Source organism: Phoca vitulina, unplaced genomic scaffold, assembly GCF_004348235.1.
Source record: "Phoca vitulina isolate PV1807 unplaced genomic scaffold, GSC_HSeal_1.0 scaffold22, whole genome shotgun sequence".
Lineage (NCBI taxonomy): Eukaryota > Metazoa > Chordata > Mammalia > Carnivora > Phocidae > Phoca > Phoca vitulina.
Genome location: NW_022589725.1, coordinates 31,761,998 through 31,785,031, shown reverse-complemented (window position 1 = coordinate 31,785,031; position 23,034 = coordinate 31,761,998). Strand labels below are relative to the sequence as shown.

Genomic DNA, 23,034 nt, shown 5'->3' with positions numbered 1-23,034 from the left:
GTCGCTTGCATTTGGTAACCCCCTAACTTTTCTTGGAGTTTCTCCTTGACATCTGATAATTGGTGTTAAGATGAGTATCTTCCTGGAAAACTCAGATGCCGTTAAACCATCGTAATTATTTTTATAGAAATATTCTTTTGTTTTCAGATGTATTTCTGTTTGTTTTTAAATGTTCAAAAGAAAAAAAAAATACAGCTCAAACTTACAAACATCATAAAAAGGAGTATTTCACCCGAAGTGTTTGCAGAAATGAAAAATCAAGAAAGTCTGTATAGAGCTTGGTACAAATACTTTGGGCCAGAAAATTTAATTCTCCCACGCCTGAGCCCTGTCCTACTTCATCTGGGCCCAGTGGGTTGTTGATGGGCAACTGTAGAGGATATTTCAAGAGAAGGATAACCAGAATATCTGCCACAGAAGATTTTTTTATCCTTGTTGACTTTGTTCTCTTACTATCTATCATATATCATCATGAATCTGTTTTATTTTTAGAATCAACCTAGATATAAACTAATCTGTTAGGTCACATGGGATGCACTTTCGCCTCCAAAGCGAGAGTGCTTGAAGCATAAATATTGGATCATTCAGTTAAAATTACATTGCACTAAATAATACCTGTAATGTATTCACAATAACTTTCCTCTTACGGTCAGTGACGATGAAGTTAGAGCTGAAAAATCCATGTTTACTGCTATTTCAGTTGTCTGCCCTTTCTATACCTCACGACAAAGAACATTCCAGACTTTCTGAGCCAGTTCTGCATTTCTGATTGTTTTACATTTAGTTGTGACTTTTACATGGATGTGGAATGCCAACAGAGTGTCAGAGGTAACCAAATGGCTCCAGCTAAGGCTGAGAGTACCTTTTTTAGCCCTTCGCATGCCGTGTCTTTAGGGTGAATGGGAATCTGTGGAAGAGAAACAGTTCAGGTGACATTGACTGCCTTCCTCCCAGAAACCACCCTGTTGGCATAAGCGCGGCAGAGCCCATGGGCTTCTCTACTGTTCGTACTGATTCAGCACTTCTTGGGGCGTTTTCGTCAGCCAAGCAGCCTGTGCAGTCCTTGCTCACTCACTTGACAGCACGTTCTCCAAACGCTAAATAGGCCCAAGGACTGATTTTCTCGTCGCTCATGGCTTTAGCGCCGTGAGACTTGGAGTAGCAGTGTCGTGGGGTCCTTTCTCTCTTGGTGATTTACCAAAGGTGAGGCATATGCACAGCACCGGAGGAGACGGCAAGGGGAGTGCTCCTTCACGAGTCAGTCCCCTGAACAGAGCTGGCATGAATAGAGATCCAATCCGTTGCACCCTTGGAGCATCTCAGATCCTGAGAGGGAGACCTTCCATTCCCTGTGCCGGAAGGACGTGGGAATGTGGGAGCAGACCTCCAAAAGTCTGTAATCTAATCGCCTGAAGCAAACCTATCTCTGTCCCATTTCCACTTACTCTTGTCATTTCCTCAGAATTATTCTTAAACCTGGTTATAGGGGTCTTTTCTTCTTTCTTAGCAGAAGTGGACTGCTTTCCTTTCCAGGAGTGTATTACTAATGTTTGAAACCTAGTCTAATATCTTATACCTCTGTGTGTTTAATTTCCTTTTCCCGAACATCCATTTTATTTGGTTACGTTGTTCAGTAAAGTCATCCTCTTCATCCGTTACCAGGCTGTGACATTTACTTTGAATGATTCATTTATTTGGGGTCTTAAACAGTCCTAGAATTTAAATTTGCATTATATTGAAAGACAAACAGAATCTCTGTAAAAAATGATGTATGGCTTTAGGCTGTAACTGGCATCTGTTCCTGTCTTGATGATTATGGAATTTCGTCCATTTATTTAGGATTATTGAATGCCAGCCCAGCCTACCTATGGAGTATTCCCCTGGGTGGCAGATACCAGGGAAGATGTTAAGGACAGAGAAGTGCATCGAAGCGGAGGCTCCTCCTTCCAGAAGTGCCCTTCCCAGGGTTCTGTGACATGGCTCCCTCCCCAGTCCCTCCTCCATCTTCCTTTCCTGCGAATGTACTTCTGCCCCACCCCCAATTCCAGAATGTTTTCATCACCCCCAAAAGAAACCCTTTATCCACTGGTAGTCATTCCTCATTCCCCTTCTCCCTGCAGCCCTTGGCAATAACTAATTTCTTTTCTAACTCTGTGGATTTTCTTATTCTGGACATTTATATAAATGGAGTTATATAATATGTGGCCTTTCTTATCTGCCGCCTCCCACTTAGCAGTGTTTACAGGGTCATCCATGTTGTAGCACATTCAGTATTTCATTCCTTTTTATGGCTCTCCATTGTGTGGATAGACCACATTTTGTTTATCCATCAGTTTATGAACGTTTTGGGTTGTTTTCACCTTTGCCTGTTATGAATATGAATAACGCTGCTGTGAACGTTTGTGGACAGGTTTCTGTGTGAACATACATTTTCACTTCTCTTGAGGACTGCCAAGCTATTTTCCTCAGCAACCATACCATTTCACATTTCCATCAGCAAGGTATGAGAATTCCAGTTTCTCCACATCCTCACCAACACTTTCTGTTGTTCATTCTTGTCCTTTTGATTATAACCATCTTAGTGGGTTTAAAGTGGTATCTCAGTGTGGTTTTAATTTCCATTTCCCTAATGGCTAATGATGTTGAGCATCTTTTTATATGTCCGTTGGTCATGTGTCTATATTCTGAATTGGAGAAATGTCTACTCAAGTCATTTGCCCATTTTTTCATTGGGTTGTCATTTTATTATTGAATTATGAGTTCTTTATATAATCTGGATATGAGACCCTTATCAGATAAATGATTTGCAAATATTTCCCACAGAATGACTTGTGGGTTGTCCCTTCACTTTTTTGGGGGGGGGGTCCCTTCACTTTCTTGATAAATTTTCCTATTTTTTCCTTTGGTTGCTTGTGCTTTTGGTGTCATATCCGAGACCAGTCAGCATTTTAAAGCTTTATCCTTTGATCACTGTTCAGAACACTGCCCAAGAAATGAAAATGTGGTGATGATCATCTGCATCCTCTCTTCCAAAAACTACTGGTGGTGGGGCCAACAGAGGAAACTGGCTCATTAATTTCCTTGTTTTGTAAGTTATTCATAGTTGTCCCTTCTCTGAGCTCAGACACTCTGCAACTGCTAATGCATCTTTTTACTAGATTTAAAGTATATCTGTAGATATATTTTAAGCAGTCGATTCAGGGTAGCATTCCTCAATCCACAGCTGTCTTAAATAATCTCCTTTTTACCAGATTTCTGTGAGCACAGCATCTGTCCTTGTGTGAGGAATGTGCCCACTGTCTTGTCTATAACACATTGTTCTCTGCTTCACCTGGGAGGGCGGCTTCCAACTCGGCCTTGCTCCATTTCCTCTTCCCTCCAAGTCAGGCACATCCCCCAACCAGACCCCTTCTCTGTGAAGACCATTCTCAGAGGTTTTGGTCGTTTCAAATCTGCAGGTAGCCTTCTTACCATTTCTACTTGCTCAAAATATATATGTCCTGAAAATAGGCGAAGAACAAGTACAAAGAATTGAGACATTTGTACAAGCCCTTGGATTGATCATATAGACCAAGTCAGCATTGACCTCTTCAAACTCAAGGGTACTCTAGACTCTCCTTAGTGGTGGCAGATCTTCTCAGGGTGATCTGGAAACCTAAGTGAGGCCATATTGCTCCCTTGCCTCAGACCATTCAGGCCTCCCGTGACCCAGCCCCAGCCAATCTTTCAACTGCGCCCCCTCCCTTCTCTTGCTACGCTGAGGTTCCAGTCTCCTTTCACTTCCTGAACCTCCCCAGGGTTCCTTCCAGCTCATGCCTCTCCGCACCTGAAATGCTCTTACCACTGCCTGCCCCTGGCCCTTCTTGGCTAGCCCCTTTCTGGCCACCCCTTCTGAGACTTACGTGCCCTTTTGGTCCCTGCTCTCCTACCTGGCACTGATGAAAGAACAGTTCCCCTTATTCTGTGCACTTGTCCCTGCTAGAATGGGGGCTTGACCAGGGTAGGGGCAGAGTTTGTCCCGTTTCCCAGTTCTGTGCTCATTGCCAAGCATTGGTGGGCACTCAGCACATATTTCTTGAATGGATGAACACTTGAGTGAAAATGGACTTGCTTTCTGAAATTGGCAGATTCACTTGAGATTAAGTATACTAAGCAGAGTAGGATGCTGTATCGAAATCATTCACACAGGCCCATGTATACATATAGTATGTTGACCTTTCTCTAGTTCAGCCCATTTTGTCATTCTTAGTGTGTGATCATTCCAGCAAAAGTATCTTTGTAGGAAAACATTTTTTCTGAAGCAGTACCCCTCCTCCCCATGAATGGCATTTGTATCCGAAGTTTTCCACAACTTTCTGAAAATGTTGAGCTCTCATATTTTGGCCTGCTTCTGGAACTAGGGCCTTAAAAATAGCACCGCCTCTTTTCTGCTTTTTCTGTGTCTGAGTCAGACGGACCTGTCTATCATTGTTATCTCTAACAACTAAACTTATACCTTTCAAATCTGCCTTTGGCTTAAAGAAGCTCATTCTGTCCTTTGAAAAGGTGAGAAAAGAACCCTTTAATTAGCACTCTATTCCATTCTCACCAGAAGGCTTATTTTCATTATGAAATATTTTATACAGACTGGAAAACCTCGAACATTTACAGAAGTCCTAAAGAACAATAAAACATGCCCCCATCCTGGCCCCCCATGTGTACCGACCAATATATTTGTGACCGTTCCATGTGCTACCTCTTCTACCACCCCAGAGATAATCTAGGTTATAGTGTCCCTGCATATGTGTGTATTCTTAAAGCAGTATATTTCACTTTGCCTCTTTTTTTAAAATGTATATAGTTAGAATTGTGCCATACATGATCTTCAGTGAATTACTTTTTTCATTAGCATTGTTTTAAGTCTCATCCATTCTAATACACATACCTATAGTTTATTTTCACTGCTGTATAGTATTCTGCTGTGTGACTACACCTATCAGTAGAAGAGTGGTTTCTCTTTCTTTTTTGACTTGGCTATTATCTATAGAATACGATAACCATTCTTACATGTGGAGTTGCTGCCCTTTTCTGGATACTGTCAAATTGCCTTCCCAAGAAGTTAGGCCAATTATCTCCTACCAGTAGGCTCTGAGAGTTCCTCTGCCCCACATCCTCTCTGGCATTTGGCATTATTAGATTTTTTTTTTTTTTGCCAGTCTGGTGTATATAAAATGGTATCTCATTGTGGCTCTAATAATCCCTGATTATTAGTGATGTTAAACACCTTAACATCCATTCATAGTTTATGTTCTGGAAATGTTTATGTCTTTTGCCCACTTTTCTAATAGATTATTTGGTTCTTTTATTGATTTGTAGGAGTTCTTTATATATTCTGGACACTTACCCTTTGTCAGTTAGGTGTTGCAGATGACTTCTCCCACTTTGTGCCTTAGAGCTTTAACTTCTTTATGGTATTCTGGTAAACAGTAGTTCTTAATTTAAATATGACCAGATGTACCAGTCTTCCCCCCTTATGGTTCATGTTTTTGTTTCTCATTTAATAAATTATTCCATATCCCAAGGTCATAAAGAGTTTGCCCCATAATTTCTTCTACAAGTTCTGTATAGCTTATTTTTTTTCAATCTATGCAGAATTGTACTTCAAATGGACAACTCTCTAATTTCTCCTTATAAACTGCCTTTGCAGGGCGCCTGGGTGGCTCAGTCAGTTAAGCGTCTGCCTTCAGCTCAGGTCATGATCCCAGGGTCCTGGGATCGAGCCCCGCATCGGGCTTCCCGCTCAGTGGGGTATCTTCTTCTCCCCCTGGCCCTCCCCCTTCTCGTGCTCTCTCTCTCTCTCCCTCAAATGAATAAATAAAATCTTTAAAAATAAATAAATAAACTGCCTTTGCTTAGAATATATCTAGCAGTGTCATAGCTCAGAACAGTGGGCACAAATCCTAGGCAATCATTTATCCATTCACTAATATTGTATAAAGCACATATAAGCTAGATAGCAAGTAATGTAAGGATGGACCTGACTCATACTCAAGGAGTATGGGGGGCTATGTGGCGGCCCCCAAAAAGGTATGTCTAACCCCAGAACCTGTGAATGTTAACTTATTTCAGTAAGGGTCTTTGCAACTATACAAGACCAGTGCTCTAACCCCTGAGCTATGGAGCCTCTTTGCAACTATAAGTAAGTTAAGGATCTTGAGATGAGAAGATGATTCTGGATCATCCAGGTGGGCCCTAAATCCAGTGACAAGTGTCCTGATAAGAGACACACGGACAAAAGGTGGAGGCAGTATCAGCAGAGGCAGGCACAGGAGTGATGCAGTCACTAGAGCCTCTGCAGGGAGCGAGGCCCTGCTGACACCTTGGTCTTGAACTTCTGGCCTCCCAGAAGTGTGCGGGAATAAGCTTCTGTTGTTTTAAGCCCCCCCCCCCCCCCCAGCTAGTGGGCACTTTCGGCAGCCACGGGAAGCTAATACAAGGATGCTTAGGATGAGACGGTCCTATGCGGTAACTATAGCAGGGGGTTCTCTTTTCTCCCCCGTCACATCCTCAAGGGATCAAACAAGCAATGGTGGCAAAATTTGTGAGTGCCACAATTTATCCCAGGGGCCCGGGGTTGGCCAAAGCCTCCCTCCCAGGCGGTGACGAAACTTGGCTTCTCTCCCACTGCCGTGGGAAGGAGAGTGTGCAGAGTCACAAGAGCCAGCAGCTCTGGGCAGGCTTCTGTCAGCGATGAGGGGCTCCAGTGAGTTAAGAAAGAAAACCAGGGACAGGTACGGAAACCACTGCAGGACACACACATACTGACCGCAGGAGGCAGCCTCCTGCAAGGCTGCTTTGTCGGGCTGGGTCTGGTTGCCCACTCCTTGGAAACTTAGAGAAGTCCCCGGCAAGAAGAGTTTCAAGGGTTGAAGAAAGATACAACCTGCAATAGAGACTCTTGCAAACAGTTCTCCCTTTTCCTTAAAAACAAACAAACAAACAGAAGGAGTTATTCCAAGAGAAGAAGTTGAAAGTCCTAAACAGCAGTCAACAAACACCATAGCCCGAATAAGTAGAAAGAAATTGAAAATGAAGTAATTGTTATTTTTCTGAATTTATAAAGTCAGCATGGTCTGTGGGTGTCAATGCAGCTCAAACCTACGGACTCAAGTTGATTTTCATACCCCTGTATAGTTAAGTCGGTTGATTTATCTTCACCACTAGTTTAGCTCCCAACCTTGCACGAAATCCTGAACTTAATCCCATGTACCCTAGAAATCTAGATAAATTAGCCGGAAGCAGTAAAGGTTGGAAGACCTGGGTTCTGGTCCCAATTGCACCACCAAGTAACTGTGACTCTGGAAAATCACTTGAATCTTTTGCGCTTCCACTTGCTGATCAGTACTGTGGGGGCCATGGCACTGCCCCGGCTCACAGGGGTCTAGCTTGCTTGTCCTAAAGCCTGACGCAGAGGTTCCCCTTACTTTATCCACTGTGTTCTTTCTGGAAGACGAACCCAGAAGCCCACATTAAGGGAGGAAGGGGAGCAGGCAGTCCACATCTATGATGCTTCTCTTGTGCACTGGAACCTGGGCCATTATATGATTCCATCTGATCCTCAGGGCAGCCCCAAGAGCAGATCTCAGTGACCCTGCTTTACACATAAGGCACCCGAGGCTGGGGGCTTTGGAGCGGCTTGCTCTGGCGGGTGGGGGACAGGAGTGGAATTCAAACCTAGGCCTGTCTTCTCCAAAAGGCAAGCTCCTTCCTCTCATGCTGCTGCTACCGTTTCGAAAAATAAAAACAAATACTCATCGGAATAAAGTTGGGGAGTTGGATTTGGATTCTTGGGCTTTTGCAACCCCCTGAATGTGTGTTGAGGGTCTCAGAAAGTTCTCTTGGAAGTTTCTGATAAAATGTAAGCAGCAAAGGGCGCCTGGGTGGCTCAGTTGGTTAAGCGACTGCCTTCGGCTCAGGTCATGATCCTGGAGTCCCAGGATCGAGTCCCGCATCGGGCTCCCTGCTCAGCAGGGAGTCTGCTTCTCCCTCTGACCCTCCCCCCTTTCATGTGCTCTCTCTCTCTCTCATTCTCTCTCTCAAATAAATAAAATCTTAAAAAAAAAAAAAAAAAAAAAATGTAAGCAGCAAAGATATATAGCCTCTTTATTCAAGTAGAGAAACATTGGTAAATGCTAAAATTCTTATGTGAAAACATAAACACAGCAGGTCACTGAAGAAGCTCAAAATATCTAGAAACCAAGAAGGGTTTCTAGTAGTAATTTGAATGCCCTCTGAATTGAGTAATCAAAGGGAAAATTTTCTCTTTAAGAAAGTACTTTACTGTGTGTGGTTTTGAATGAGATAGTAAATCAGAACAAAATTTAAGTTTTACATTTGTTAGTGGACTTTTTAAGAGAACAGCAGGGCAATGGCCAGTATCAAACAGGTACTGAATTTGTGACCAGGTGCAGATGCCTCTTTAGCCACCTGCCTTCAGCCAGAGGCACTGACCAGCCACTGCATGGCATTATTACAGCATTCGGTTCATGTCTTAACATGTCTTATGCATGAGAAGAACCTTAGAAGCATTTTAATGTCTAAGTTATAAATGCCTTTTTTTATACATACAAAACAACCAGCACTGAAGCCCTAAAGAAGTTAGGTAAGAAAATGTCAGGTGATACTGCTAATTGTCCTACCTAGTAGTTCTAATACATTCCGTTAAATCCCAGAGCTACGTGTTTTAAAGCTACTAAAAGAAATGATTTTTGGCACCCTGAGCTCCTTCTCTGTTTCTAAACACTGCCAGGATTGGGGTGGTGTTTGTTTTCTTTTTGTCATGGTGTTTACATGCCCTGGCGTGGGCCGCGAGTGAAAATGCATTTGGTGATCTCCTGGTCGCCCCGCAGTCCCTAATGGATGTTTGTCTAAATGACAACACCCAGTTTAGCGCTGTTAACGCTCCCGTGACAGCATAGGACCAGCCTGGGGGTGGGGGAGTGTGTGCTACGTGTGATAGTTGGGGGCGTGAATACGAGATTGGGAATCTTCTATGAGGTAAACACTTCCTCCTCTAGTATCTGGTTCTGGAAGCATCTTTTTGTGCTGTCTCCCATAGTGCCTTGTTTTAGGAGTCAGACCATAAATATTCATTGAGCCAGAGAATCTCAAAACTTGATTATCACCCCCCTGTAACTCTAGTGCTGGACTTGCTCTTAGGGGCCCAGATTTCTCAGGCTTGACAAGGACAAGCTTACAAATTGGCTAGTGTCCTCCCGGATGAGGGTGATGGGCTGCTGTCTGAGGTCTGTTTACGTGGTATTATACATGGCGTCTCTTTGTAGGGTTGCCTGTGAGCTTGATTAACATAGCAGCCACTCTTCCAGATATGTGGCTTCCAGAGCATATTTAGCAAAATGCATCCGCACTTCTATTTTGTTCACCATTGTCCCGAGCACTGTATGTGGATGTGTTGGGCGCAGTGGGGCCTTTCAGGAAACAGCAGGACCATTCTAGGCAGAGCATGACAGGTCTTTAGAGGGCCGCGCCGGCTCTAACCCGGGCCCTCAAGCAGACTGCGGTCTGAAAGGGGGAGCTATGAATTGCGCGTTGACAGCGGGCCACGGCTGTCCTAAGGCTCAGGTGGTTGTCAGCCATAAGTTTAGCTCAGCTCTTTGAGTAATTTGTCACGCCTCGCTCGGCCCCTGCTGGGCCAGCACGTGCCAGCTTAGTGTCAGAGTGCCTGTTCGCCAGACGGCCACTCAGGCCTAACGTCCTGCTGTTCCCTGGACCAGCGGCTTGCTGGGGCTGTGCACGGAGGGCCGAGCCGCGCGACAGCCAAGTGCTGTGCAGAATAAGCGTGTTCATAATGAGACGTGAATGGCATTAGTGGGTCCCTCTAGAATTGGGCCTGAGAGGACGCCTCTCACTGTGGAAGTTTGGCAGCCTGTTTGTTCGTAGGGGTGAGTCACCAGGAGTTCAGCCTGCATTCGAGAAGCCAGTTCAGGCCCCCACCGCCCAGGCCTTCGGCTGTGGTGACCGTCTATGTAACATAACGCACTGTGAATCCATCAGCGGGGCCGCTTTTGACATCCTCAAAGGCATTTTGCTTTTTTAAAGTTGTCTAGAGCAAGCCTAAAGAGAAGTTTTGGAAACGAGCTACCTAGTAGCTCTTTGCACGACAAAGGGTGTGTTCTCCGTCCGTGCTATCTGGCACAGTAACCCCAGCTCATGCTTGAAATACAGCTAGTGGGACCCAGGAACGGAATTGCTATTTTTTTCGTTTTAATTAATTTAAATTTAAATTTAGATAACCACATGCGGCTCACGGCTACGGCATTGGCCAGCACGGCCCCAGGATGCCTCTGGTCTCGTGGTGTAAAAACTCCTTCTCTGACTATAATTAAAGGAGGAGGAAGAAGAAGGGTCTGCATGGGGAAATCTGTGTGCATCCTTTGACAAAAGAAAATAGAAAAATATTTTCCGATCTTCAGTCACATGCTTACTACTGAAAGCTAATTGGAAAAGCATCATTTTTACCAACTTTTATTTGTGAAGAGGTCATTTTGGAAAGATAGTTTTAAAATGAGAAATGCTAGAAATTACTTTTGCTCTTCCAGAGCAGCAAATAATGAACTGATTGATGGTGATCCGCGTTCCCTGTATTCCTGGAGAATTAGCATGATTTTCAAAATGACTAAAACACGTCTTTTAACTTTGGCATTGATAACTAGGAAGGGGAAAATGGGACGTCATGCCGACTTCCCCAAGTGTTAATTCATAAAGTCATACGTGCGGTGCCTCATTCCGCTGTTGAATTGTTCTGATGTTATCCTGTTATTGGAAGTGCATGATTCACCTTCTGAGGAAACAGAAGCCATACACAAAAGGGGAAGATTTGCTTTCTGCCCTGTGAAAGGCTGCCACACGCAGGGGTCCTATTAAGACAGCTGGAAAGTTGCTTCAGCGTGTTACGCTTGTAAGTTTTATTGGTGACTGGTTTTTGATTACACATTTGAATGTGTGTGTTCCAGACTACAGTTTTAATTAAAAGGCAATAGTCTTTTCTTTTTTAAATTGCATTGTGCACTCTCTGCTAGAGTCTCTCACTTATTAGCTCCTCTTTTCTCATGCTCTCGCCTATCCTGGCTGGAGGCACCGGGGCCCCTTCAGAGCATATCTTCTTGGCCTTCCTCTTCCCTGGGATGTGCATCCTCTCACTTTTTTTTTTTTTAAGTGTACCACCAATTCCTGTTTCAAGTGTCAATTCATTCTCTAGGAGACTTAGAAGAACGTTCTATCTGCTGACCTGGGAAGGGAAGGTCCGACACTGTCCCACAGTGAAAGAGATGCCACCACAACCCGTGCCTCTGTTTCCGTTTGTTTGGGTCAAGCTTAAGGATCTTTTGCTGTGATTCTGTAACCATTGATGTACATATTTTTCAGGAATACTGGTGTTGGATGTCACCGAAGTCTAAGAGAAACTTAAGTCTCAATCTCAGAATCTTACCGTTAATTGTAACTCATATTTAATTCCCTGGGAGTTTGGGTAACGGACTTGTAAGGTACCTTCCCCGCCTCCCACCAACACACATAAAAGTTGCATAACTGTATTCAAACCACAGTGAACTGTGTCATTGTTATGCATGTCATTCCACACGTGCACTTCCTTCCTTGACCGGTGACCGCAGCTACGAAGAGCGAGCCCTGTACCTCGAAGCAATAATTCAGAACCACCGAGAAGTCATGACGTTTGAGGATTTCGCCGCCCAAGTCTTTTCTCCCTCGCCCAGCCCCTCCCTCGGCGGAACGGGTGAGTGTCTGCATTATTCTGCCCTCCCGCGCTTAGGACGCACTCGAGCGGCAGATGTACACCTGTTTTTCACAGATAAATGCTTGCAAATTTAAGAAGAGCATTCTCCCTCTGAATCAACTAATGAATATCAAAAGGAATGATGACATTCATTTTAATTTGTTTTGTATCCGAGCTGTTCACTCAGTGCTTTTCTTCAGCTATCCTGTTAACCCCCGAAACTAGCAAGGTTAATGAACTTTTTCTCAGTAATGTGCTCCGGTTCATTCAGGAGTGTGGGTTTCTTGCTGAGCTGGGAATATGTTGCTTAAAAGCAATGCCCGAATCAGTGCTTACTTATCAAAAAAGTCTTCCTCACAGTCGAAGCCGTTGCTACTAATGCTAAATGGGGATTATGCTGCTGAGATACTCGGGTCAGGGATTAATGCAGGAGAAATGGAAGGACAGTGTCCCCTGGTCATCATTACAGCAGAGCGGCGGGCACGCTTTCCCTCTGGAGTGGTCTGTGTCACATGGACAAGCTGCCGACCAGAGCAGCACCTGGCGTGGAACCTGTTTAGCAACTGGCTTTCAATCATTTTCACTTATTACGCCAATGGAAAATTTCAGAAATTTCCATGAGTGTCCTTGTTTTTAGGTTTTACTCTTTTTATATTTCCAATTTGAAAAAAAAAATGGGTACTACCACTTAAACTGATTATATGATTACTGTGGGTTTTTTTTTTCCCAAAGAATAGAATTACTTGTGAATTTCTGCATGTAATTACAGATTAATTGCCTTTCAGAGAGTAAATGGGATATTTAGTCAATGCATGTTGAAATTCTCAATGAGGGGCTTCCCTCTTCTTCCACCGGTGTAGACACAACTGTTAGCATGCTTAATAGATTTCTAACCTGTGTCACTTGTCTCTGAACACCGCCTTACTTCTCCAATTCTGACTTGTTAACAAATATCTTACACACAAAGTGAAAAAAATTAAATTCAGTGAAATGAATCACTCACAAATACAATCAGCCATGCATCATTGTTTAACATCGCTGGCTTCGATCCTTGCCTCTCCGAGCTTTGTTGGGAGATAAGAGGGCGAGGCTTGCACTTGCTCAGGGAGCCAGGAGCTGCAGGCAGAAGGCCTGAGAGATAAGCAAGCTGGCCGGGGTGCGGGAGCCGTGTGATTTACATAATCACGCCTCTGCTTCCTGGGGAGGCGTCAAGAAACACGGGGATGGCCTCTATTGATCTTTGTTGAACTGGAATACTAAACAACATGAGAAAGCTTATAACTTAAAGCTTTGATTAATGTTTCTTACATTAAAAAAAAGTAGAACAGCTGTGAATTGAATTCTTTTATACACTCTGCCAACATTCTATCTAAAACCAAAAAAAAAAAAAAAACAGTTTCAAGGGAAATGAAGATTTCACACCACTCTGGCTAGAGGTTTAAAATCATTTCTAGTGTGTAGGTGAAAGAACATGAAGGATCTGTAGCAAAGCTAATTTTTTTAAAGATCTCATTCAGCTCTTTCTCATCCTCATGAGGTACTGGGGCTTAATTTTTCTGTGCGGGGGGTTTTGTGTTGTTGTTTTTTTTTAACTCTTGAGAAAGCTTTTTGTTTCTTAAAATTAGAAGAAATTAAATAATAACTAGATATTGACATTCCTTAGCTATCACATTCTTAAGGCTCCAGATTAAGATGTTCCTGAAACAAATATTGATGAACTTTGTTTCCTGTGCATACTTTAGCATCTGTATAAATTAATTTGATCTTTTCCAAAAGCTCGCAATTACTTAAATCAATTCAAATGAGCTAGTGTGTAGGTAACATCTTAAGTGAGTCTCCAGAAGTGATTTGGGTTTTCCAAGACCTGCTATTTGGAGGCAGTGACCAACAGGCTTCTTCAAGAGCATCACATCTGCCGAAGTCACTTAGCAGATAAGGGTCTGATAGCTCATGAGGGGGCACTGGAACCGATACAAAGGGAACGTGAAACCGAAGATGAGGTATCAAGACAAATGCTGGTCTTCCTCTTTGCAAATTATTAGCATCCAGATGACATTTCACAATGTTCAGGGTTTAGGGCATTCAGTGTCAAGTGATAAAATTTTTGGTATATGTATCACGCCAATGCATGAATGCGATTTTAAGTCTGAGCACTGTGTTCTCTATCACCACTTTGCATATATGCCCACAACAAAGATTAGGAAGGAACTAGAAAGGAACTTGATATGGACTGAAACTGGGGGGCCGTGCAGTGAGGGCAGAGCATTTCCAGACCATAAGTAGGCACATTTTCAGAAGCACATCCTCCCCTCCTTTCCCTGCCAGTTTTGCTTTTGAGGAATCCCTATCCCGGCCTGTTACCACTTTTACAAAGGAAAACATTTTTCATTTCTTCAGTGTTAGTCCTATTTTCTTGGGACAGTCAAACCCAGATGAGCCAGCTAGCTTCAACTAAGAAACAGAGGTGGACTCTGCTCTTCCAAGCAGCAAGCCAACTGGAAAAATTGACCCTGAGCGGCTTAAGCCCCCACAGTGCACTTAGGACCCAATCAGACCATCTCGGCCAGCAGTGCCATCAAAGCGGGGCCTTGGGCTCCTGCTCACATGCATATGCACAATCCGAGGAATTAGGGGCTCCCAGGTTTTCTTTGTATCCTCGCTGCAAGGGACTTTGTCGATAATGCAGAGGGAGAATAACCTGAACCCAGTATGCCTTCCACACTGTATTTGTAGCAGCAAGCAGCCCCCATTTCTAGAGGGAGGACCTATAATATCAGCCTCGGAGTCCTACGCATAAGTAAGAAATGTGCTCAGTGGGAGGGGCTTGTGCCCAAAGACACTGCTGTTGGAAAATGCCTTCTCCGCAGGCCCCCTGCCCCAGTGCTGTTGCTTGCCACCCAAGGAAGCCATAGAAGGGGCACACTGGCCATGTACATGAGCTTCTCCTCATGATTCACTGTCAGCCACCGATGAGGATATAGCATCTTTGATTGTTAAGCTCATATGTGGGTACTCAGCTGTTTTAAAGGAGATTTAAAATATATATATTTTTTCCCAGTCAGAAAATGTTATTTTAAAATACCACCTACCTCATACCTATTCCGTCCACTACCTGTACTGGTAATAATACCCAGTGTATAATAGGTGTTTGAGCTGCCTTTTTCTTAGCCCTGTAGTTTGTGTTCCTTTTGATTCCTTCCCTTTTGGCCAGCAATTTCTAAAAGGTAGCCAGTGTGAAAATATTGGCTGCAATTAACACACACGTGTGTGTGTGTGTCTATGTGTTTACATACATGTATATGTTTATGCATGTACATACGTGCATTTAACACACACCCATGTTGGGGTGAGGGACTCAGCTTGTGTTTTCATGCATGTTTCCAAAGAAGGGGGGCCAACAGAGAGGCCTTCAAAGGGTTAACTGGAATGGGCGCCCTCGACTGCTGGGCGGGGCTGATGTAATCACTGCAGCTCACAGCCAAGTGCATCTGTTCACCATGAGGTCATTCTTCGGCATGCTAATGATTTGGAAAATCAAGTCTAATGTTTGACATTATCGGAAAGGATATAAATAGTATAAATCTTTACTTTTTGGAAGCTGATCTTATAAACAAGAGGAGAAAAAAAGAAACTTGAGCTTGAACCCGAGATTCCCCCGCCCCCGGAACTGCTTTAAAGGTTGTGTCTGGACCTTAAAACCTTGGAGGAATCCACTTGTGTCTGTTGATAAATGAATCCCCAAATCACTATTACAGTCACAGCTTCCAATTTGGTAGTGGAGGACTACAGGTATGTCTAATTTAATATCTAATTTTAAGAATTTCCAAGTACCTTGGTCAGACCCTCATAAAGACTGATTTTTTGGGGGCGCCTGGGTGGCTCAGTCATTAAGCGTCTGCCTTCGGCTCAGGTCATGATCCCAGGGTCCTGGGATCGAGCCCTGCATTGGGCTCCCTGCTCCGCGGGAAGCCTGCTTCTCCCTCTCCCACTCCCCTTGCTTGTGTTCCCTCTCTTGCTGTGTCTCTCTCTGTCAAATAAATAAAATCTTTTAAAAAAGATTGATTTTTTTTTCCCCAAAGAATGTCCCAAACCAAATTAAATGAGTTGTTCTCAGTATACACAAATCAACTGTTTGCTGAACATGCCAACACTGTTTTTGGTTCCTTTCTACTTTAATATTGCTGTGGAGAGCCAGCAGAGGGAGCACAAATCTTTGTTTATTTGTGAGCCCTACATAAACACATTTGATTTCTCCAAGATATGGTCAAAAATACCTCCTCCTTCATGATAGGCTAGATGGTAAAGGTTCCAGGATTTAGAACAAGTGGGAGGAAATTCCTCACTAGGCTCCACCAGATTCTGCCACTTTTAATGTAGGTCATATTTGGAGCTTAACCCAGATTAGTCTGAGTCGGTCTTAGGATGCTTCTGCCACCGAGACTCTTGCACAAAACCATAAGCTTTCATCGGTCACGCTCACGACGTGCACGGGTGCCCTCTTGGAAAGGATTATTATGCTCACCTACCTGATAAAAAAGACTCCTGTAATTTTCCCCTATAACAAAATCAAATTAAGTTCACAGAAACTATCAGAAGACTGCCTGGTGTTACTGGGTCATTCTGGTGACCCTCATAAGACTTCAGGTGTACTGGTCCCAAAGTGAATCTGGCAACTCAGTGCCACACAAAGCCCTTTTATAACCCACCAGCCTTTGACAAGAGGAGTAAAGCTACACCCTGCTTCCACTTGCTGGAGCCCCGAACCATGCACAGTGCTCACGTGGGCCAGGATGTTGTAGGCTTGCCCTTCTGCACGCCGATCCCAGCGTGGCCAGTTTGCTGGCAGATAGCAATCAGGTTGATCCCCAGACACTGCACAAGGTGGCCTCTAACTATAACCCCCCAAAGATGACAGATTTTCCCCATTCATTGAGGGTGGTCATGTTACAGATTCATTCCATCTCTCTCTGCCCTCCTTCCTCCGTTCCTCCCTCCATATTAAAGTGTTCTTCATAAGGTTTTGATCGATAGCACTTATATATTCACCCTCCTCATAAATTCGCTGAAACCAACAAAGAACATTGTAGAATGTTCGAGGAAGCTTCAGGAGATATCAAGCCTCACCCCTTGACATGGATTTTGAGTAGGCTGAAGACCAGGCCATGAAGGGACAACTGAAGGCCATGGGCAAGTTGGCAGTGGGGCCCTCACCCCTTGTGCTACACTCTCTTTTCTTCCCAAAGTGGAGTCAGTTGTGAGTGACATCATCCAAGACTCAGATGGTTACCACCATCCCCTACTTGGTAAGCTGTCACCAGACATTGGCTGTCAGTTACATTGGTCACAGAGTTCCTGGCCAGCCACTTATAAGAGTTTTTCAATGTCCAACACCCATGTCGCCTCTCTCAGAGGAGAGAAGCGGTACTATATCAGTGTTTTTCCTACATAGCCTGTTCAGGAAAGCTGTGCCTTCCTCATTGTTGTTCTTTAAAAAGTCTTCATAAGATAAGAATGAAGTCTGGGAAAGTGATAGTGCTGGAAACGTAAGCAGCAGAAACTCAGATTACCGGAGCTATTAGTAGACGATGCTGTGGTTATTGGTTACTCGGGTGACCGTTTATAACTGCACTGGCCAGCACACCCATGTCATTGTGCCAGTCTGTGGGGCGGCCTCGTAGTTGTGGCCGCAAAACCCTTCCAGAAGTCCTCTCATTCCCATTTCTAACCAACCACATGGAGCGGATGAGGGAAGGGAAGCCCAGAATATACTCTGACTTCATGTAATGAACGCATGCCTCAGAGGCTTCCACGTGCCCTGGCTACGTCAGGCCCCAAGGGTTCAGGCAGACCATCCCAAGACCTAGAGGGGCTTCTGATATTCTGGGGGTGCTAGGAACACAGCCAGGACCTGGGCCCAGAGCCCAGGCACCCACACACTGCTGCCGAAACCTGGAATAAAGACAGATGCCAGTAGCCATCAGCAAACCTTTATACGCCATTGCCAGGGTTTGCGAATTTTCCTTCCTCACTATTTAATGCAGCCCAGGCTTGCCTTCTTTTGCTTTTCGTCCTCACGTACAGCCACCTCAGTCTCTCAGATTCTACTGTCTTCCTGTCCTCCTTGCTCAACGCCGGCCGGAACCTTCTACCTGGCATCAGCCTCCCCAGCTGCCTTGGCGGCTCCATGCAGGGAGGTGGGATTCCCCTAAGAAGGCTGGGTTCTGCAGCCAGTTAGCTGAAGTCTTCTATGTTCCAGCATGTGGCCTCAGCCAAGTTACCTGTCACTCTGTGGCTCAGTCTGATTCTGTAAAATGGGTCTAATAAGAACCTTCCTTAAAGGGTGTTCATAAAGATTCAGCAAGTTAACATGTGTAAAGAGATGAGCACAGTGCCTGGCACATAGGGCCCCCTCAGCTGGTGTTTGCTGGGCTGTCATGCCCACGTTTTTCCTCACTCCATCCCATGCAACCCTCTACCTCTTCCAGCCTGTCTTCCTTCTACCTTCCTCTTAGAACATGTGCCTCCCGATTCTTCCTTTCTCATCCTGGAATACACCGCTGTCTGCCCATTGGCCTGTCTGCTAGAAGGGGAGAGCAGGCCAGGGACCCCTACTATGGAAACGCCATTCCAGTGCTCATCCTGTGGGGACAACCCCGTTCATCAATCAGAGCCGTGGCTGCTGACTTTTTATTGATGTTAGTTAAAGACCTGGATGAAAACTCAGAACTCCATTTAGATCATCCAGAAGTTTCCCTTAAATACACATTCTCTTATTTCGCTGTCTATTCAAGAACTCAGGGCCACCTCCACTCGACACCCTCAGAACACTTGGCTATAGCTAAATGAGTGTCGCCACGTGGCCTGCAAACAGCTAACCACCTCACTCAGTTCTTCCATCCCAGTAGTCCCTCGAAGAGCCAATCCAAATCTTCCTATCCACATAACCAGCTCAATTCTGACCCCCTTTGCATATGACATAATTTTTTAAGATTTAACTATTTATTTTAGAGGAGGGGGCAGAGGGAGAGGGAAAGAGAATCTCAAACAGACTCCCTGCTGGGTGTGGAGCCCAGCACGGGGCTCAGTCTCACAACCCTGAGATCATGACCTGAGCCAAAATCAAGAGTTGGATGCTTAACTGACTAAGTCGGACGATCAACCGACTGAGCCACCCGGGGCCCCCCTATGACATATTTTTTAAAACTAAAAATGTATTCTTCTTGAAAAGGGGATAAGGCATCCATAGGATTTCTTTAAACCACCATAATCCCATCACTCAAGCCCAGTGGTGCTGGGTCCAGCAGCGCACTGGACCACCTGCAAATCCCTGCATGACCCTCCACCAGGGAGTTGCATGTATTGGTCTGGGGTGCGACCTGGACATGAGGACTTTCTTTTAAAAACTCCTGAGAGCATTCTACCCTGCAGGCAGGACTGAGAACCACTGTCAAGGCATCTCTGTAATGCTTAGGTCCTCATTTTAGTGCCATTTAACTTGTCATTACTTCTATCTTGGTTTTTCTTAGCCTATGTAAATCGTGTGTGTGTGTGTGTGTGTGTGTACGCGTGCACACACACGTGTATGTTCTGTCTATAATGGGCAGTAAATTTCTTAGAGAATAACACGTGTAATTTCTTTCTTAAAACATATGCAATAGGAATACAATAGAAATGTGGATAGAAAGATCCAGCCTGTTGCTTGTCCCCAGGCCACAGATGTGTGTTGGGCCTGAAGCAGAGGCAGCACGAACTCCTGTGATTGTGTTCAGAGCCCCCCACCCACCCACCCCGCCCCTTCCCAGTTTCCTAGTGAAAGTGGACCGGTGATAAGGAATCAAAGCCTGGTGTGAGAAAGGCAGGGGAAGCCAGGGCCTGGGTACTCCACAGACCGCATAATGCAGTTCGAATAACTGAAATGTCATGCGGGATACTTCTACAAACTAGTATTGTGGGTTTTAAAGAGAATTCTTCATTGCCCTGTTTAGCACCAGATTTTGCTTCATGCTTATTCATCCCTTTTTCCCTCTTAAAATGCTTTTATTCCCCTCAGTGTCCACTCAGGGAGGAGGAAGAAAGAGAGGAGACAGACATTTGTTCCAATAGGAAATGATGGTACTCCCTGTCCCATGGGGCCATCTCTGAGTTGGCCCTGCCCTCCCCTGCCCTCGGCATTGTGCTGGGCACCTTAAGGGAACACGAAGGCTCTGAAAGCTTCACTTTCAAGTCTCTCCTACCCTTCTGGAGCTTGCAGTCTTGTTAGGGAACCACTAAAACATGGCTACTTATGAGTAAGCCCAGATGAGTTACCTCCAAACCGTCACCACATATTAAAAAGATACAGTTCAAAGAAAGAAAGAAAGATACAGTGAGCCAATGGTTTGGGTCAGTTGGGTTGAGATTTCCCTGATACGAGCTGTGCCATCTGCCTTGTGAGCCTGGAAGAGACGGGAAACTTACCTAATATGTATTAGATACACTGCTAAGTCTCCTGCCAGTCAATTTTCAACTTTCCCACATTGGCTAAGAATTGAGATGTCTGAGAACTGGAAGGCCATGGACAAGAAGAATAATATGAGGGACAGTCAACGTGGGAAGAGCACAGAGGAAGAAATAACTCCTTTCGGAGGCCATGTGGGGACCCTCCTGTCCCTGGGGCTGGTACAGAGGTTGGGGGTGTTCACAGATTCCCAGAAAAGGAAGGGACCCAAGATTATTCATTCTAAAGTATTGACATCACATTTAAATTGTTCCTTTGGAAGAACTTGAAGATGCTGCTTTTTCTGTGAAATGCCATCTTCAGTTTAGTTCTGATTTCTCAGTCCTTACAAGGTTTTAAATGCAAGTGGCATCTTCCTCCCTGCCTAACTGCTAATTACGGTTCCCGTGACACTTTTGCAGTTGCCAAGAGATGGCCGGCAGATACCGAGAATTTTTCTCAGAGACAATTTTTGGAAATGACTCTTAATTAAAGCTTATTTCAAATAACCTTGAGGATTTGATTCAGAAGAACCTGGAGCTTTCCGACACCCCATGTTCACATTCCTCGTGAACCGTGGCTGTGGCCATCGTGTTCTCCTGGTTCTAACAGGTGGAACAGGTGCAAACACAAGCTGGTAGGGTGGGCTCCTGGAAAACTCCATGGTTTTGCTTGAATTTCTGTTTAGCAACAACTAAACCAAAGCAGAGGCCAAATGGAAGCTCTCTTACTAGCATTTAAGTCTGCTGATGGAAAAAAGAAAGAATATTTTATACTACCCTTTTCCAGAAGGCTATATGATGATGACCAGGAAGTAAACCTCTGCATAGAATAATAAAGAGAAAAGCTGATTACTTTTCTCCAGTTAACCTTCAAAGGCCCTCAAAAGGCCAGGGAGAAAAAAAGTCCCTAAAAAATGGGAAACATGCCAGTCAACTTTGTTTAAAAATAAAATAAAATAAAATAAAATAACAGATTTACAGCATTGACATGGCCAAAATTCATTTCTCAGCACAGAAGAAACCTCACAGCATCTCTGTAAACAGTGTAAAGAAAGAAAGAAAAGGTGGGCGCCTGGGTGGCTCAGTTGGTTAAGCGACTGCCTTCGGCTCAGGTCATGATCCTGGAGTCCTGGGATCAAGTCCCGCATCGGGCTCCCTGCTCAGCGGGGAGTCTGCTTCTCCCTCTGACCCTCCCCCCTTTCATGCTCCCTCTATCTCATTCTCTCTCTCAAATAAATAAATAAAATCTTTAAAAAAAAAAAAAGAAAAGGCAAAACCCTATTTTTTGGCCACTTCAGGAATATGAGACCATAAAATCCCAGATGCATAGAGGACACATCCCCCTGCCTGTGTCCCCACACCAGGCCCCTCTGGCGTTCCTCCCCCGACCCCCTACCCCCCACCCCCCAGTGCTCAGCTGTTACCTGTGGCAGCGTCCTCGGCCTACACGGTCACCCAGCCTGTCTCTTCTCTCCAGCACGGTCGTCTGACCTTGAGATTGCCTGAGGGTGAGGAAGCTGCTACAGGTCGTCCAGGACTTGCATTGCAGGGTCCTGTTCCCCCTGCCCTGATCTCAGGCAAAACCACGGAGTGCAGGTTCTCCTGCCACGGCTGCTGAGATCCGTCCGGGCAGACCCTACAGCTGGTTTGCGTCCCAGAGCCTGTTCGTGGTAGTTGGGGAAACCCTGCTCCCTAGCTCTGTCCCCAGGGCTCGGAGAAGCAGCTAGAGAAACAGCCCGACTCTGGTTAACGGCAGGGCCCTCTGTGACATCTGGGCATCAGCGTTCTGAGTCCAGGCTCTCCTGACCAGCGGATGTTGGCGACATCAGGGCGACAGTCAGGGCGACAGTCGCAGAGAGAAGGGAGACCACAGAAAAGAAAGGAAGAAGCCAGAACTGGGACTCCTCGGGCCACTAGGCTGACTCTGCTCTTTATTCCAATTACCCAAAGCTGGTGACTTGCCAGAGGCCATATTTAGATATTAAAACTCAGTCCAGCTCAAGTCCTGGGGACACACACGTACCTTTGGTACAGCCTAAGTAGATGGGAACTGTGGCTTCACTCGTCGGAACATCATCACATAGCCCCACAAAGGCTGGGGCCTTCAGGCATTCATTCCATAAATATTTACTGTGCACTAAGAGAGAAGGTATAGAAATGGGAAAAACAGAAGTCCTACCCTCCCTGAGGCTTATCTATTTCAGATGGGTGAGAAAGACGCTGGTCTCCTGTCAGGAACTCTGGGGTGCCCTTTAAAATGGGGGACGGGAGAGCGCCTGGAGAGCGCCTGGGTGGCTCAGTGGGTTAAGCGTCTGCCTTCAGCTCAGGTCATGATCTCAGGGTCCTGGGACCCAGCCCTGCATCGGGCTCCCTGCTCAGTGAGGAGTCTGCTTCTCCTCTCCCTCTGCCCCTACCCCCACTCGTGCGCTCACACTCTCTCTCTCTAATAAAATCTTTGAAAAAAAAGTAAATAAAATGGGGGTTAGGGAAGGCCTCACTGAGAAGGTGAAATTTGAAGAGAGGCTTGAAGGAAGTGAGGGAGTGAGCCATTTAAATCTTGGGGGAAAGCACCCGAGGCAGAGGGAAGAGCAAATGCAAAGGCCCTGAGGCTGGTGCTTTTCTGACACATTTGAGGAACAGTGAGGTGCCCAGTGTGATTAGGGTAGAGCAAGCAAGGGGGTGAGGAGGAGGAGGAAGGTCAGAACAGCCTCACAGGCCTAGGGAAAGACCAGGAGCTGGGCAGCTCCTGGAGGGAGTTAAGCAGT

The 23,034-nt window shown here is 45.2% G+C and overlaps 1 protein-coding gene across 11 annotated transcripts in view; it reads left to right on the top strand.

Moving 5' to 3' along the window:
* Positions 1-23,034, top strand: part of RALGAPA2 (Ral GTPase activating protein catalytic subunit alpha 2) — a 336,447-nt gene that overhangs the window by 301,331 nt on the left and 12,082 nt on the right. For 7 of the 11 annotated variants that reach the window (XM_032419575.1, XM_032419570.1, XM_032419569.1 and 4 more), the window contains one exon: positions 11,670-15,594. In XM_032419575.1, the coding sequence (XP_032275466.1) occupies positions 11,670-11,886 (217 nt within the window). In that variant the 3' untranslated portion in view covers positions 11,887-15,594. Of the gene's footprint in view, positions 1-11,669; positions 15,595-23,034 lie in introns of those variants that run through there. The other 4 variants (XM_032419573.1, XM_032419574.1, XM_032419572.1 and 1 more) reach the window with 1 other exon arrangement.